The sequence below is a fragment of the Leuresthes tenuis genome, unplaced genomic scaffold (assembly GCF_036924035.1).
Source record: "Leuresthes tenuis unplaced genomic scaffold, fLeuTen1.0.hap1 SCAF_14, whole genome shotgun sequence".
NCBI lineage: Eukaryota > Metazoa > Chordata > Actinopteri > Atheriniformes > Atherinopsidae > Leuresthes > Leuresthes tenuis.
This window is the reverse complement of record NW_027325368.1, coordinates 7,095,689-7,112,060: the sequence shown is the minus strand read 5'-3', so window position 1 is coordinate 7,112,060 and position 16,372 is coordinate 7,095,689. Positions and strand designations below refer to the sequence as shown.

General features: G+C 41.3%; 1 protein-coding gene across 1 annotated transcript in view; it reads right to left on the bottom strand.

The window, feature by feature from the left end:
- tep1 (telomerase-associated protein 1) overlaps positions 1 to 16,372 on the bottom strand; it is a 29,327-nt gene that overhangs the window by 5,383 nt on the left and 7,572 nt on the right. The window contains exons 12-45 of the mRNA XM_072364630.1: positions 16,173 to 16,362; positions 15,503 to 15,848; positions 15,246 to 15,398; positions 15,021 to 15,092; positions 13,405 to 13,526; positions 13,226 to 13,303; positions 12,406 to 12,549; positions 11,903 to 12,194; positions 10,476 to 10,597; positions 10,245 to 10,358; positions 9,939 to 10,056; positions 9,627 to 9,815; positions 9,307 to 9,494; positions 9,083 to 9,224; positions 8,383 to 8,562; positions 8,194 to 8,286; positions 7,819 to 7,954; positions 6,550 to 6,709; positions 6,094 to 6,227; positions 5,929 to 6,017; positions 5,537 to 5,651; positions 5,402 to 5,428; positions 5,125 to 5,332; positions 4,614 to 4,734; positions 4,198 to 4,319; positions 3,986 to 4,085; positions 3,468 to 3,623; positions 2,556 to 2,768; positions 2,221 to 2,277; positions 1,882 to 2,017; positions 1,397 to 1,648; positions 686 to 837; positions 307 to 414; positions 68 to 172 (exon numbers count right to left, since the gene is read on the bottom strand). Coding sequence (XP_072220731.1) covers positions 68 to 172; positions 307 to 414; positions 686 to 837; positions 1,397 to 1,648; positions 1,882 to 2,017; positions 2,221 to 2,277; positions 2,556 to 2,768; positions 3,468 to 3,623; positions 3,986 to 4,085; positions 4,198 to 4,319; positions 4,614 to 4,734; positions 5,125 to 5,332; positions 5,402 to 5,428; positions 5,537 to 5,651; positions 5,929 to 6,017; positions 6,094 to 6,227; positions 6,550 to 6,709; positions 7,819 to 7,954; positions 8,194 to 8,286; positions 8,383 to 8,562; positions 9,083 to 9,224; positions 9,307 to 9,494; positions 9,627 to 9,815; positions 9,939 to 10,056; positions 10,245 to 10,358; positions 10,476 to 10,597; positions 11,903 to 12,194; positions 12,406 to 12,549; positions 13,226 to 13,303; positions 13,405 to 13,526; positions 15,021 to 15,092; positions 15,246 to 15,398; positions 15,503 to 15,848; positions 16,173 to 16,362 — 4,934 coding nt within the window. The remainder of the gene's footprint in view (positions 1 to 67; positions 173 to 306; positions 415 to 685; positions 838 to 1,396; positions 1,649 to 1,881; positions 2,018 to 2,220; positions 2,278 to 2,555; positions 2,769 to 3,467; positions 3,624 to 3,985; positions 4,086 to 4,197; positions 4,320 to 4,613; positions 4,735 to 5,124; positions 5,333 to 5,401; positions 5,429 to 5,536; positions 5,652 to 5,928; positions 6,018 to 6,093; positions 6,228 to 6,549; positions 6,710 to 7,818; positions 7,955 to 8,193; positions 8,287 to 8,382; positions 8,563 to 9,082; positions 9,225 to 9,306; positions 9,495 to 9,626; positions 9,816 to 9,938; positions 10,057 to 10,244; positions 10,359 to 10,475; positions 10,598 to 11,902; positions 12,195 to 12,405; positions 12,550 to 13,225; positions 13,304 to 13,404; positions 13,527 to 15,020; positions 15,093 to 15,245; positions 15,399 to 15,502; positions 15,849 to 16,172; positions 16,363 to 16,372) is intronic.

Below are 16,372 nucleotides of genomic sequence, written 5' to 3'. Positions count from 1 at the left end.
TCAAAGGTGTTAAAAGCATGAAGGACTGCTGCATTTTCTTTGACAGATATCTTTATGATTTGCTCACCAGACAGCAGACGGAGGTCAGTGGACTCCTCCAGGAGATTTCTCTGATACACTGACCTGCACCCAGGTCCCACAAACAAAGTCTCCCATCATTCGAAGAGCTTATCTGAGATGTGAAGGATAGACGAGAGAAACCGTCTTCAGGTATGATCAGTTTGATGCGACTCTTTCAGATAATTCAGTGACATGTGGGTCAGAGTTTTACATTTCTATATGACATAATATACAGTGAGAACCCACCACACAGTCTGGAGTCCAAACGCAGCCTGTGATCCAGTCTCTGTGAGCGTGAGGGAGCGACTTAGAGAGAGCAGCAGGAGCCGAGCCGACATCCCAAACCACCAGAGCCTGAAACAAACAGGCTTCATCAGAGAAACAAGCAGTCGAGCAGCAAGTCTCGTACAAAAGAGGACTTTTATTTAATTTAGCTGAAATAACAAGATGAAAAGGAGTTCATGATAACATCGTTTTATCAGCAAAAATATCCCACATGCCACGTTTCAAGTTTCTCTACAGAGAAGATTTGCTGCCTTTTCATTAAATTATTTCAAAAGTTTGAATTAATTGGTCTTAACGGATGTTTTGACTGAGAATTTATTGATTATACAAGCATAGGTACCTGATCTTTCCCTCCAGACAACAGCTGTGCACCATCAGGACTGAAAGCCAGACAGGTGACCCCTCCTTTGTGGCCCCTCAGCATTATATGATGATCAGTCCTGGAGTCAAGGCTCAGATTGCTGAGCAACCACAGCACAATAGTGAAGTCATCTAATTCAAAGAGAAACACAGAGAACAGACTTATAAAAAAAAAACTTTAAAATTAAGACAAGGTTACAGAAGACCGGAGAGGCAAGAAAGCGACCCTTTATACTTTTTATAAATTTTCTGGTTGTTAGAAAGAAGCGCTAAACAAAAACTTACTCAAAATAATCGATTTTAGTACACTTTTTACTATATGTGAAAAAATAAATGCTACTATAACACTGGAGTCGATGTTAGAACATCAAAAGTGTGAAAGGGATTTCTCACCACCAGCTGAGGGCGCATCTCTGCCTCTTGTGGCCAAATTGGGTATTACAACAACAAAGAAACAAACCTTCAAAGTTATTTTAGCTGTTTCAATGGAGATTATCTTTTAAGTTGTCAAAGAATTTTTAAAATAAATTTGTATATCATAAACACTGCAAAGAGAACAATTAAAATCAGGCTAAGATGAATGCAGATTTTCTTTATTTTCCTCTCGGGGCTTCAAACAAGGTGACTGAAACCTGACAAATGTTTTACACTTACTTGTGAAAACATGACCATTTCCAGCAGAAACACTCACCTGAAGCTGTAGCCAGGTAGGTGGTGCTTTGTGCCAGTGCCAGGATGGCGCCTGTTTGCACACCAAACATTCCCAGGTAGATCAGGTCTCCCATCAATCCCTCCCCTCCGTCTTTCCTCCTCCACACCCTCAGACGTTTGTCGCTTCCTCCAGACACCAGCAGCTCTGGCTCGTTCTGCTCTGCGTCCACAACAGCCCACAGCATGCAGTGTACGGACACGTTCAGGTCCCTGGAGGCCCAAATCTTCTCACCTATGATTAAAACATTTTATCATTACACATACAAAAAGAAGCATTCGAAACATTTCCACAAATCCTATTGTAACAAAAGCAAAAATGAATATAGAGATGTGTTACTTTAATTCAACAGATAAAATGCCAAACTTCGGGATTAGTTTCTTTTCTTGATGATCATCAGCACACATCTGTATTTCTGCTGCTGTCTACCAGTCACTCCATCCAGTAAATGTGACATGCAAACACACCCGAGTCGAGACTGAAGAGTTTGATGCCATCACCGTGGTAACCCAAAGCAGCACAGTCTCCATTCACGGCCACACAGAGAGCGGCAGGCTCAGACGTGACAGACTTTATTTTTTTCTGAGGAGGCTCCTGGTCGCACTGAAAAAGGAAAAAAAACAGAAATGATCGGAGCAATTTGAAGTGAATATTTCCAGAGGGATACTTCCATTTAGAAGGAGATCTCTGAGATTCAACGTGTTAAAATTACCCACCATCTGGTCTACTTTGACATCAGTACATTTAACTTTAAATGTTAGTTTTTCAACTTATTTGCATTCTATTAAACGTGTCGAAGAACTTACTTCATCACTTTTTAAAGCAGCGACTGAACGTCCGAGTCCTCCTGACCAGAGCTGAAGCTGTTTCACAAGAAAACAACAATATACAGAGTACGTGAGAGGAAACCCATGCTCTTGTCCTGCACTGACCTCTATTTGACTGTGATGTGTTAGTTAAATTAAATGCAAAGGTAAAAGATCAAAGCATCAAACTTAGATGAAGGCTGCTGCTTCTGTTCAAGGAAAATAAACTGGTGAAAAACAATCTTAGAAATGTGTGTTACCTCCGATAAATCACAAAAATATTTATAAGTCTTAATTATAGATTTTTTTTAACACAAAGACGCCGTTAACCTCACCATGTGATCCGAGCCGGCGCTCAGAAGCATGGCTCCTTCCTCCAGGAAGGCGAGGGCGTCCGTGGCTCCACAGTGAGCCTGGAAACATCCCACACAGGTGGAGGTGGGCACCGACCACACCCTCACTTCTCCAGACACAGAGCCAGAGCAGAGCATGGCAGACGAGGGGGAGAAGGAGAGACTGCGCACTGATCGCTGATGACCACACAGGGACTGAGAAAACAGGCAAGAAAACTCTCAAAATAATTGGTTCAACTCAGCCCAACACCCCAGATTCTGTTAAAGGGGAACTTCGGTATTTTTAAACCTAGACCTTTACGTATTATCCTATAGCTGCAAGTAGCCACATAACAGCGGCTATGTGCTAACAGAGCAATAGTACGCGTTCGTTCATTCATTCTTCTTAAAGTATTGGTGAAATACAGACAGATAATCGTCCCTGCCGCGTTCACTCCATTATATGGTTATACGCCTCTTTTCAAGCCTTGAAAAGATTCTCCAATATGACACACAAAGACTGCTATCAATGCTATCTCAACAGAAAGCATATAATAAGTTCTATTTGCCAAATGAAAGAAACATTTTTCTCCACAGAGTTAAAAAGAGAGAGATAAATATTGATGTCTGCATGTGGACCAGCCTCTATACAACAGCATTTAACCACACATGGTCAATACAAAGCACCTCATGAATGTGGATGCCTAGATATGAGCCTGCTGATTGGTGGCTTTTATCTGAATTTGAATTTCTACAAACACAGAAATCAAGGTGATTCATCCAGATTCCTCGACGTTGACTGTGCTCTGTTGCTCGCTGCTTGACCCCTCACCTCTGCCTGCAGTTACAGTATGTCCTGAAAGTGTGAGCCCTGCACTTTTAACCGTTTACCATCCTACCGTCGTGAAAACTCACCGTGAGTGTTTTATTCTGGAGCCAGTTCCACACAATAATCTTTCCGTTCCAGCAGCCACCGGCCAGCAGGTGGCCCTCGGGGTCGAACGTCACGCAGTTCAGAGGGCTGGTGCTGGGCAGAGACGCCACTTCGTGACCTTTATTAGAGGTCCACACCTGAGGAGCAGAAACATGTTCAGTTAGTTTGATCAGAGAAGAGAATGCTTGTGACCTGGTTGTTAAATGTTGGCAGGTCAACATCTGGTTGCAAACAGCTGCCGCTTGTTTTATCACTGTGATAACAAAGAAGTACGAAGACAAGATCTCGGAGGGTTGTTCGTCTATAAATTATCTTTTTGCTTTGACGCGACAGTAAACATTGAAGTCGTTTGATTTAGACAACTTAAATGGACGGTAGTTGATTTGGATCCCTGTTCGCTTAGACCAAGTGGTTGCTGATGTTTCTGAGGTTCAGTTTATGGAGCAAGAAAGGGTAGACAGAATAGAAAAATATTTTAATGGATTTGTTTTAAACTAACTTTCAGCATGAAGTCAAGGGACACAGTTGCGAGGTGTTTCCTGTCTGGAGTGATGTCACTTGCTGTTATTACATTAGTGTGTCCTTCAAAAAGAGCCGTCCTGCACATGACAAACACATAATTAAAGCACCATTTACCAAATATATTTGAATACTCTAGCAGTATGAGGCGAACCTGAGGTATTTTCCTTATTCTATCAACTCTCCTCTCACCTGCATCCGTTCTCAATGTCCCAGACTTCTATTCGTCCATCAAAGGAGGTGGAAGCGAGACTTTCCTTCAGAAAAACACAACTTGTGATGCCGTCACAGCTGCTCACCAACGACTTCACTTCCTGCTCACAGAAAGGAGAGAGCGGATATCACAACATCGTCAGGCTTCTGATTCTCAGCACACGTGACAATGAGCAGCTTCTACACAGTTATGCTGTCTATGAAGCCTAGTTTCTATATTTGGGTAAACAGATTAGTAAAACCCAATCTTCCCAGCTAAGTTTCCTTGCCTCGCACACTCGTAACCAAATACAAAATACTGAAAACCAAAGTTTTGTTAACTAATCTGCCCAAATTTGATGGGATATGAGAAGAAAGAGGCAAAGGAGGGAAAAAGTACAAGAAAGAGAAAATACCATTCCAGTCTGTGTGTGGATGATGTGCAGCGTTCCCTGTCCAGTACCGACCACCATCAGCTGCTGGTCCGAGCTCACAGCCACACATGTCGGCTCAGACGGGAAGGTCGACACCAGCTCACTGAGGAGGAACACATGAGAACACATAAGTAAATATAACGATGCAGAGTCCAGCATCTGAAACTACTTTAAGTCATTTACTTCAGTACTTTTGTTTCCACTTCATACCACATGCTTGATTTCACTTTTACTCACTTTTACTGCTACATTCATTTGACAGATATTGTTATTACTCTGAATACTAAGATTTAGTTGCAAAGCCTTGTCATAAAATATATACACTGCTGCTGACTGAGCACTTAAAGTCATTCTGTGGCCTTGTTTGGTCATTTAGAGAGCAAGACTTTAACTTGTAACAGATAATTCTTAAATTATTGTACTGATACGGACTGTAGGAGTTATTCCACTGCTGACTCCTGACTGAAGCCCACCTTGAAAATAACCAGCTCACCTGATTTCTTGAACAACGCTGTTGCTGTTTAGACACTGGACCACCCGGACTCCTCCTTTTCCCACCAGACCTTTAGCCCAGGTGTGAGCAGAGGTCTCCTGGGGCTCGTTGAGAGCCTGCTGAATGAAAAGAGCCGGCCAGGCGGAGAGCACGGAGGCGTGGCGCCGCAGGAAACCACGGCAGTCTTCCAGACGTCCCTGAAACCCAACTGAGAAGACAAACTAATTAATAACTAAATTTGATAAGAATTTGCTTATCGAGTGTTTTTATGACTTACACGAGGGTGCAGATGTTTGCTCTTTATCTACAGGAAAGGAAGAATTATCAATAAGATTTTTCTTTATCTTTTGCTAATAAATCAGTAAATCATGAAACATGCCAAAACCTTCCTTTAAGAGTTATGAATGCTCACCGTACAAGCCGTATGTCTCCATGAGGTGGTGCAGGAGGCCGTGGCTCACGTTTGCGTGCAGGAAGTAATAGCTGGACAGCAGGGAATGAAGCGCCTCCAGTTGTCCACTTTGAATCTGTCCAAAGACAGGAGTTACAATCATCAGTAAATATCAAAAGTAGCAGGATTAATCTAAACAATATGTTTTAAATGATGTTGAACCAACTGATTTATTAAAAATTCTAACTTAAAATCTGTAAAAATAAAAAATACAAAAATGCTGAGCGAAACGCTGTAGCTGAATGAATATGAGTATCTGGATCAATCTTTGTCTTTTTTAAAGTGACAAATCCTATACTTTTTCAAACTGTTTCCATTCTGTAGCCTTTAGGAAATGATGGTAGATCCCTCACCAGGCTAGAAGGCAGGTACATGACTGAGTTGGCCTCACAGTGGAGGAAGGTATCTTGTCCCTGAGGGTCAGCCATCGCCCACAGGTGAGCTGTGAAACGCAGAATAATGTAAATATAGAGACATTAATACTCATGCCTTATAACAGCAAGCCTTGTTTACTCTACCTGCCAGTATGAGATGAGCTCTGGTTCTGTCGCCTTCCGTTGGGAGGAGAAAATCATCAAAGGCTCGCTTTATGTCCGGATTGTTAAGTTTCAACAAGTCGTCAGTGTCATGGCAATGAGACGGACCAATCAGACTGCAGGAAGAGATCCAGAAATTTAATATACTAAATCTAAATAAAGTGTGAAAATGTGTGTTTTTTAGCACAGAATCACAATCTTTTCTTTTTCTAAATTGAAGCTTTGATTACAAAGCTTTTCCAGGGCTTGTAACTGTCATCCATGCAAGTACTTAAATATGACTCAATGACGTATTTACAGGCATGTGTTAAAAAGGACCGTTTGAATCCCAACAAACATCAAGTCTTAATGTAAGAAAAAGACAAAAGACACTGAAAAAAACTAAGATGGAACTAAATTAACATCGTCTAACACTTTTACATCACAGCTGAGTCATACCTTTGTAAATTCTGTACCATACGGGTGAACGTGGCCATGGGAATGCGTCCTTTGGGCTTCCTGGACAGCTGCAGCACTTCCTCCCATGTGGCCTGTCTGTCCAGTGAAGACAGGTCGTTGCATGTATTCAGAACAGAGTACAAGTCTCTTTCCTTCAGGCCTGAAAATAAAGAGGAGGAAATGTTCAGAGTGAGCACCGTCCTCACTGAGAGGAAAGTCATGGACGAGTTTAAAACAATGTTGGAGAACCATTAAAGCCAAAAAACAAATGTCTAAATGAATGTCTATTCGGTTCAAAACAACTGAAACCCAATAACACCATATAAGTTAGGCTGAAATTGTATTTAGTTTATTTTCTAATAACTTTTATGAACAGAAGGTGGACTAAGGACTAAAGTACTACATAAACATATCTGTGAAGCACAAATTAGAGTAGTTTCAATGACTTTTTATTCACCCTAAAAGCATTATTACAGCTACTTTGCTGCTGTTCCTCTCTGCATCTGGTTGTTTATTGATTGAATTAACTGATCTGCTTTTGTTATGGTGTATACTAATCAGTCTGGATTTCAATCTGTCCCGTCACACTGCAATACCTTTCTCAACTTTCCACAACCTCAGAGCCCAAAGCTGAGGGCAAGGGCAAGAAAACCACTTTTAAAAAAAGATGACCCAGTGTGTGCAAATATTTCTGTCTAACAGTTAGTTTTTTACTTTATTTGTGCTCTTGTTCAGATTCCAATCTGCTTACAAGGAAAGCCTAAAACCATCAGCTAAATATCAGGTTGGCCCACTTTGTGCCATCCAAACAGCTCTGACCTGTCGGGGTCAGGATTCCTTAAGACCTCTGAAGGGGTCCCTGTGTTATCAAACAGCTGCACAATGTGGTCTCCATGGATCAGTTTAGCGAGCCTCACGTGCAGCATGAGACACTGAGCGATGATCATGGTTTTCAGAGATTTGTGCTACAATAATTCTTCTACAGGACTGAAACACACAGACAGCCTTAGCACTCCATGCACACCAGTGAGCCTTGAGCGTGGATGGTCCTGTCACCAGTTCACCTTTTGGCAGGGACTAACCACAAAATACAAGAAAGTGATTGTTCACTTCCTATAACTATATTCTTAAAAAGAGGCCATCATGTTAAGATATTTAATGTTATTCAGATCACCTGTTAGCAGTATTAATGTTGTGGCTGATGGGTGAATGTTACAGGTAGATATCTCTCTAATCTTTTGGCACTCACTTCCACAAAATGAACCTTACCGGTGGCACTGACAGTGAGAGCTGCCAGGGCCCAGTGGAGTCCCATCATGCCTCTGTGCTGCGAGCAGAGCCTCTCCAGGCTGTAGTGCACCAGCTGGCTCAGAGACTGCGGTAAACCCTGTAGACTGTCCTTCAACTGAGACACAGAGACAGGACACACTCATCACCGCTATCCACAGCACAAGCTGAGTGAAATGTGCTGAGACATTAACAACACTTAATATGGATTCAATAAATATCAGGGTATACAATATACTTCATTTTAAAATTAAGCTCAATGTCCATACACTAATCTTCTGTGTTATCAGCTTCTTTATTTGACTTAGAGCGAACACACAAAACATTTTAGAGGTGGTTAAAAATTTGAGCTCACACCTTGTCAAAGGAGGCGAAGTTCCTCAGGTCTTCACAGGCCAGGTGCAAATACAGAGGACTCACTGCTCCCTTCTTCATAATCAATGTCTGGAGCTGCACACACACAAGAGAGTTTTTGGGTAAAGCGATGAGTTCTGGAGGCATTTAAAAGTCCAGAGACTAATTAGAAAAGAACACGATAAGTAGAACCTGGTTGTTGAATGCAGAGTCACTGAGCTTCTTCCCGAAGGTGTCCAGCTCCTTCTGAACAATCTCCTTTCTGTCCGGCATGGTGAGCTGTCCCAGTGAATACAGGACAGTCCCTCTTTTCTTGGCCAGTGTTTGCAGCAGAGCTGCTTTGGACGTGATGCTGAAAACCAAACACACACCCTGACAAGAAACACACAATCTGAGTTTTAATGGAGTTCAAATTTACAACAAAAACTAAGCTATCAGAGTTTATTAACAGACAAACGATGCTCTGGATTCTCCTAAATCTTATGAAAAGATCTTTCTTTTCCATCCAAATCAGGTTTAATTTTCCTGGATTGTCAGCTAGGTCATAAAACAACATACATATCTAACAGGAAGTGGGGATGCACACTTATATCGGCGTGTCATCATTATGTGCCCATAAAAGCTTTAAAGGGAAACATCAGAGTCAGAGGATCATGAATGCTTATTCGAGTGGGATGAAGCAGACGGTTTTCCATAAAAATATAGTTAAATATGCTATGTTTTAAAATAGCAGAAATAATAGTGTCAGTTCCACCACAGAAGAGGCTCGATGAGAAAACATCTGCATATCGGATATCAGCAAAAAATACAATATTTTTCATTCTTAATGTTAACTATTTCATGGTTTGTGATGAGCTGAGACAAAATTCAGGTCTATTTTCCTGAGACTGACCGGTGGGAGCTGCTGCGGGATCCAGTCAGAGCTGAGCTGACCTCGGCCATCCCGGACCAGATCCACCCCATCAACCAGCAGCACCACAGGTTTGCTCTTCTCCACCTCACTCAGCGTGGAGTGAAATTCTGACACCAAGTCTCTGAGATGAGAAAACGTGTCGTCACACAAACACAGCTAGAAACCACTGGTTTTTCAGGGACTAAATGAGGTAGGAGGCTCACTTGTACAAGTGGGGAAGAGGTGATTCCTCCTCCGTGTCTTTGATCTTTCTCAGCCACTGAACGAGGCATCGAAGGAGGGTTTCCACAGAGCGTGCCGATTGGCTGGCAGCAGTAGAGTAAGAGATGATGTCAAAGTTGAGGTTTCTTCTGGGTTTAACTCCAGCTCTGAGGGCATCTGATAGAGCAGCCTGTGTGTGCATAAAAAAAGATATTTTCAATTTTAATCCCTGTACATGCCTCCTTTTACCCCGTCCACTCTCCTCTGTTTGAAATGAGCAACCTTGATTTCCTTTTGTAACAAACTGAAGCCTTAAATTTACCATGAAGACAGTTTTGCCCTCTCCAGGCCCACCCTCTATCAGCACCATCCCTCCCTTGGTGTGGGCCTGCTCCACCATCTCCACAGCACCTGACAGCAGCTTTGACCTGCCGAAGAACTGCCTCTGCAGCGCCCCCTGGTGAACCTCCTGCTCCAACATCTCTGACGCCTCCTCGGTGTCCTCGGTCTCCTGTGGGAGGGAGAATAAAGGTGGTTTAGAGTTAAAACAGCGGTGAGAGAACAGAAAACGCACGTAAGCTGAGGTTAAATAATACATGGCAGCGATTTAGAATGATTTTCCAGATTTACTGACTTCCACGAACAGCTTCTTAACAGCCACCCAAAGGTCCTCCAGCACAGCCTTGCCAAAGTCCTCCAGGTTTTTTAGATATGGTTTCCCTTCCACAACGCCTCCCCACTCACATGAGTAACTACAACAGAAAGACATTAGAAATGAGTGCCATTTGTGTCAGTTTCTCCAATAAAATTGTGTCTCAGGAGTCAGTGGTTGAAACAATAAAAACGTATCTAAAGCTATTAAAATAAAGGAATCAACTCATTAAAATGAGATGTCTTTGACAAGTACAGTGAATAATTTAACTTGACTAAGGGGACTCACCTTTCAGTCACTTTGACATCGCTGGCCAAAAGACTTCTCTTCAGAGACGTCATCTTATCCTCAGCCTCCTTTGACTCAACGGCAAAATGTGACTTCCAAGCCACAGGAACTGATCTGGAGACATCAGAAGATATGCAGAAATATGGGATTAAATGGTACTGTAAACTAGCACCGAGGCCAGCTTGCAATATCACATCACAGACCGACATTTTAGAGGTTTTAATTGCTTACTTGATGATGTTCGGATCCCTGAAGTAGCAGAACATTCGCTGGGGCGCCGTATCGGGGTAAAGAGCCTGGAACTGACGGATCTCCATCTCTGTGATGGACAGACCTGCCGAGGCCGTGTCCAGCTGCACATCAAGAAAAACGTGATTGCCTTAGTTTGTCATTAAAGCAAAATTAACACAAAAAAAAAAAAACAACACATTATTACCCTTCACTTTAAGAATTTGACCAAAAATCTACATCTAAAAGGCTTATTTGCTCCATCTGTTTCATCACTTGCTGCTGACGTTTCTCCTCTTATGAACATTTTACAATCCGCAAGGGACAAACAGGCTGTTTATTTCAGACTTTTGACTGAATCTGCAACTAACAATATCTATTAATCTAAGGATTATTTATTTCTAATTTCTTAAACCTCCTTCAGACATGCACTGCTTTCCAATAATCTGATGGCAGCTACTTCCTTGGTGCTTTTACATAACACTTTAAGACAAAAATCTAACAAGGCCGGACTTGATAACATACACAGTGTGTATCACTATCAGTCCGACAGGCCTTATTGGTTATCTCATAACTTTCCTCCTCCATACTCCATAACTCCGATAATAGGCTGCAGTACCGAGTCACTTTTTTTTCCTCAGTATCTGAGTCAAATAAACAGAAAACAGTTTAAAAGTGCTTTAACTTCTCCAACAACTATATGTTCATATTTTGTTCAAGTAGACAGAAACTACACGGTTACTGTAGAGCAATTAAAATGAGTTTAAGACCTAATGTTAAACAAGGTTCAACATGTATTTTCAGCTGCTTCTATCCATCATCATCATGTTTTACACGACTACTTGGCATGCCAGTCTGAATCGTTATGGTCACATGACATGTAATCAGAAACCGTGGCTCTATGTGTCTTATGTGTCTTATTATCTCACTTTTTGAGCTGTCCAATCTCACATGAATGTCAAGTATTGCGCACGTGTTTTCACTTTCACAGGGAAGTTTGAAGGAAAGGTGACTGAATGACATCCCTTTCATAGATGGATGACACGTCTCATGTGTGGAAATGCTTGTTTTTGCATCTCAAATCATCTCAAAACCCAGACATTCGACTTAAAATGATGAGGAACAGGAAAAAAAAGCTGGAACTACATGTTTGACATTTCGATTGAATACTTTAAATGTTCATTCATTTCAACAGCTGCCAATTAGTTTTCAAAGACGTGATTAAACTTCATTAACATTATAATACTTTACTCTTGCGGAATATTGTTGTATTGTGATTTAATCAAATTATTTTAAAGATAAAAAGGAAGTCCTGTTCAAACACTCCAACTTGCTCCCTCTGAATGAAAACGCCTCACTGACGTATCTAAATAGCACAAAGATCTTTGTTGACACAGCTCTATCCGTTGACTCCATTTCATAAATCTTACCCAGCTGTACTGTGGCAGGTCGGGGAGGACCGGCCTGGGGGGCACCTGGCCGTATCTCTCACCTAAAATCCCCACCAGCATCTGGCTGCGACACACTTCTGATAAACACAGCTCTGTGGCTCTCTCTGACTCCTCCTCTGTCACGCCCCAGCGCAGCTCCACCTCCTGCAGGTAGAGACAGTGTTGCGCAGCGCGGCGGCGGAGCTCTGGGAAGATGCTCCGTACCAAGACGTCACGCTCAGCGTGCATGTCTCTAAAGGTGGAGGAGATGAACACTCGCAAACCTCGCCACCTGAGGACAGAGGGTAAAGCCAGGGTTAATTATTGAACTGGATTCTAACAAACTTTAACAGGATTACACTTGGATTTGATTGGACTGTATCTGATTAGAATCCAACTTAACTTGTTTTTGCCCATTAAAGTACCTTGAAATGACATGTTGGGAATCCAAATATGTTAAACAAAAGGAAGGCATAAAATTAGAAGACAGTTTTACAGTTTACCTTAATTTTGGGGTGGCTGGTATTGAAACGAGGTTGCTTTGAGTCTGGGGGGCTTTAGCTCCCTCTGGTGGTGGAATCTTGTACAATTTGTCCAAGTTCTCCACATGATCCAACAGCCTGGAAGATCCTCGTTCTGCCACAAATCTGGTCACACGTTTGAAGGAAACGTTTGACACTTTTCGAAATACATTTAATAAGCAAAATTTGCAGTTACAGCACGCAGCTGATTAACATAGAAATGTGAACAGAAACAGAAGTCAAAGCAGTTTTTACTAAAGGTGAAAAAAACAAAAACACCACTTTAACTCACAAATTAAGTTGTTATACACTGACCTCCATCTGTATTTCAGACCCTTTCATTTTTTTCTACCCTTTAATAATTAAAAATGGTCATTTTTCTGATAGGTCTATATTAATAACCCATATATTCTTAAGTAAAACATAAAAACTAGAAACTTAGAAACTCAGTCAATCTACAAATGAACTGACTGGACACAGTTTTCAGAGCAAGGTGAACTTTTAAAACCATCAGGTTCTAATTGCAACACAAACACGTCTGCCAAAAATAAAGCCTGAAAATGAAAGCAGAGGATAAATAAAGGGTCAGACTGGCTTAGTGCAGTAACTTCCACTTTATTCTTTATATACCATCTGTTGAATCCAGCTTCAAAATTAAATAGAATAATATTCTCACAAGAAAGTCATACTGCCTATAATGATTTAATAACCACATATCAAATCAGTGAATCTTAATGCACCGCTATTTAATTTGTATAATCAGCCTTTTTTGGATAAAGAATGAACAATCGTGCATTTTTACCTCAGCATTTGCTCACTGAAGCCTGCCAGCTTCACAACGTTCCTGTCAGGGGTGTCTTTACGTGACGCAAATGAAGCACTACGGGAGGGAAAGAGGCAGGGAAAGCAGAGGTTGTTTGCATGAGTATCTTCTTAATACTGTGCGTAAGATCAAACAGAGTATACAATATAGAGTGTTACCTCTCTGATAAGAAGATTTGAACCTCCAGGGCTTTGTTGTTTACTTCGTTCCTGTAGCTGCTGATGGCCCACTCGATTTCATTGGAGATCCAGCTATCAGACAGCACAATTATGTTGTCCACCTTAGACACAAAGTGACATTAGATCTTCAGATAAATATCAGGTAGAGCCACAGTCAGCACGGTTGGATAAACAGTTGAGCTGAGCTACAGTTCCAGCTTGATTGAACTGTGCTCCTAAAACCATTTACAAGCAGAGGTGAACATCTTTCCCTGTGGGAGACATGGAAGTAAAGTTGAATTCACCGACACTCACAGACATCTTTAAAGTTGTTGTTTTTATTCTATTAGAGCAGAACAAAAGCTGGGAAATGCTTGAATGATCCATTTTCCTTACAAACCTTCCTAACTGAGTGAAATAAAGTATCCGAGCAGCAGCCATAAGAGCTCTTCAAATTCTCCAAATGCTAACGAAAGGAGCTCAAATGTTTCCTTAATTATCTGTTTTAGCCTTTATGAAAGAAACAAGGTAATTCTGTCCCACAATTCCTTGCAACTGCAACTTTCATAGTGATATTAGATTATTTTCATCTGGTTGTACAAACTGTGATGTAGCTGTCATGTGAATATGAGGACAGGAGTCTACACTCTATTCTAAGTAACAGTCTATATTAGCTCTACTACAATAAATATGAGATAACCTTTGCGTAACATCAAAAGATTACATGAGATGAAGTGTCTAAAGCCCTTTTGTCTGTAGCAAGTGTGGTCGTCATTTCCTAAATCTTGAAGATTTTGTTTAACCGTCTTTCCTTAACTCCGCGATATTTTCCATCGAGGTTAAGGAAAAGACCTTCGGAAAAGACAATGACAAGAGGTCATTTTGACCATCTGACCAGACCGTATGCTTAGCAGGCTGAATTTCAGTCAATTTCTGATGTGTTTAGCTATCTGATCAGAGAAACAGACTAATATGTGAGTGAGAGAAGCTTTATTGGGGATTCAGCTGCAGTAATATAAAACTACGCCTTACTGTTTTTATAAAAGATGCACGCAATCTCGTGTAGTTGTTTTGTGTTTACTGGCTGCCTCTTCAGGATTCATTTACTCCCAACCACACTATCTGGGTGTGTTATTCTTGGTTTGAGAACTTCAATTTATACAATTTTAGTTGGACTTTTAAATTAAAAAGTCGGGTTTAGAGTGAACGAACACATTGGACAAAGATGTGAAAATGTGCTGATGTGCTCCACAGAGAGCAGTTAAGGAATCTGTTTAATGAAGAAAACCTAGTTAATTGAGACACGGAGGGAATTAATCATCAAATTTCATACATTCTTTAGCAGGTGGGCCAGTTTTAAAATATCTACATTAATGATCAAGTTTAGGAGTTGAAACAATAATCATTCAGCATTTATGGACAGATTAACTCTGGTCAGTTAAGGTTTTTATGCTACTTTCTATTTCCTTGAGCAAATATCAGATACAAGAAAGGGATATATGAATAAATGAATGCCTAAAATTAGAAGCTAAAAGTGAGGATATACATATTTGACACAACAAACTACAGGAAAACATTTAAAAAACAACAACAACAAATAAGTGAATTAAACCTACTTTGTTTTTCTTTGAGAACGTCCTGTAAATTAAAGCCTGGTCCCTGTCTTCATATGAAAGACTGGAACATTTCTGTGAAAGATGAGCGTTCGTTTATTAAAGGCATAAAGAAAATGACCTCTTCCTTTCACAGAGGAGAAACATAACTATCTGTCCACAATGAGAAGTTTCAACAGAAATAAATGTTTCTGATTACAAGAAGCATCAGAGGAATACTATCCTGACCTCCTTTTGCTTCAGCACACTTCGAACATTATCCAAAAGGACGTCTGACTCCAGCTCAACGTCCACGCAGAGACTGTAGCTGAATAAGCAGAGCTGACAATCCTCTGCACTGCTGCTGATCATCAGAGCGAGCAAAGCCGCCGCCTCCATTAACTGTGAGGATTCATAAATGTGAAGAGAGGTTTGCTTATTCAGTGCTTTCATGTGCCGGCCTGCCTCTGTGTCACTGCACATCTGAAAAACAAACCGGCACTTACAGAAGGAGTGAGTTTGTCGTGCTCTTCCTCCTCCCTACTTCTTCTTCCTCTACGGTTCCTGTCCTCTTCATCCTCCTCCTCTTTATCCTCCTCCTCTTCCTCTTTATCCTCCTCCTCTTTCTCTTCATCCTCCTCCTCTTTCTCTTCCTCATCTTTTTGCTCTGGGTCTGGAGGGAGGCAGAAGTCCTGTTTCTTGCTCCAGGACTCGTTGCTCAACATTTCACAGCTGAGCAGGATGATGGTTTTCCCGGGGAGCGGCGGCACGTTGTAACGGCAGGAGATCTGAACCGCCGTCTCCAGAGCTTTGCGATAACGATCCAACAGCTCAACGGTGTACTTCCTCTCACTGGATGCACACATAGAAAAACATCCAACTCTTAGGTTTCATCAACAAGTGGATTTGTTTTTAACTTGATGGGCCAAAAAGAAACACCTCCTTCTAATATTCTGACTGCGTATTCCCTGAGGTCGTTCAGTGACTTCTAAAACTTATTTTTCTTTGTATTCATGTGATGCTCTTTTCTCTGAAATGAACCAGTGTTTAATGTGTTGAGCGGTAAAGCAGATCATGGCTGAACAGTCATCCTACAGTATCTCAACAGACAACTTCAAAATAATGTAAAAAAAAAAGAAGAAAATATGAAAGAAACGCATGTTAACATTCTCTTACTTTTTTAGAAGTTGGGCCTTCTTTAGTTTGTACAATCGATAGATGAACGGCACGCCAAGTGTCACCTTCATTCGGTTCCTTTGGGACGTCTCCCACTTCTGCTTCTTGTAGCGCTTGCTCTTGGGAACCTTCTTCAGGATGCTCACCAGGATCTCTTTGGCAGTGGGCATCGTCTTCTGTGAGGCAGAGGCTGAAAGGCA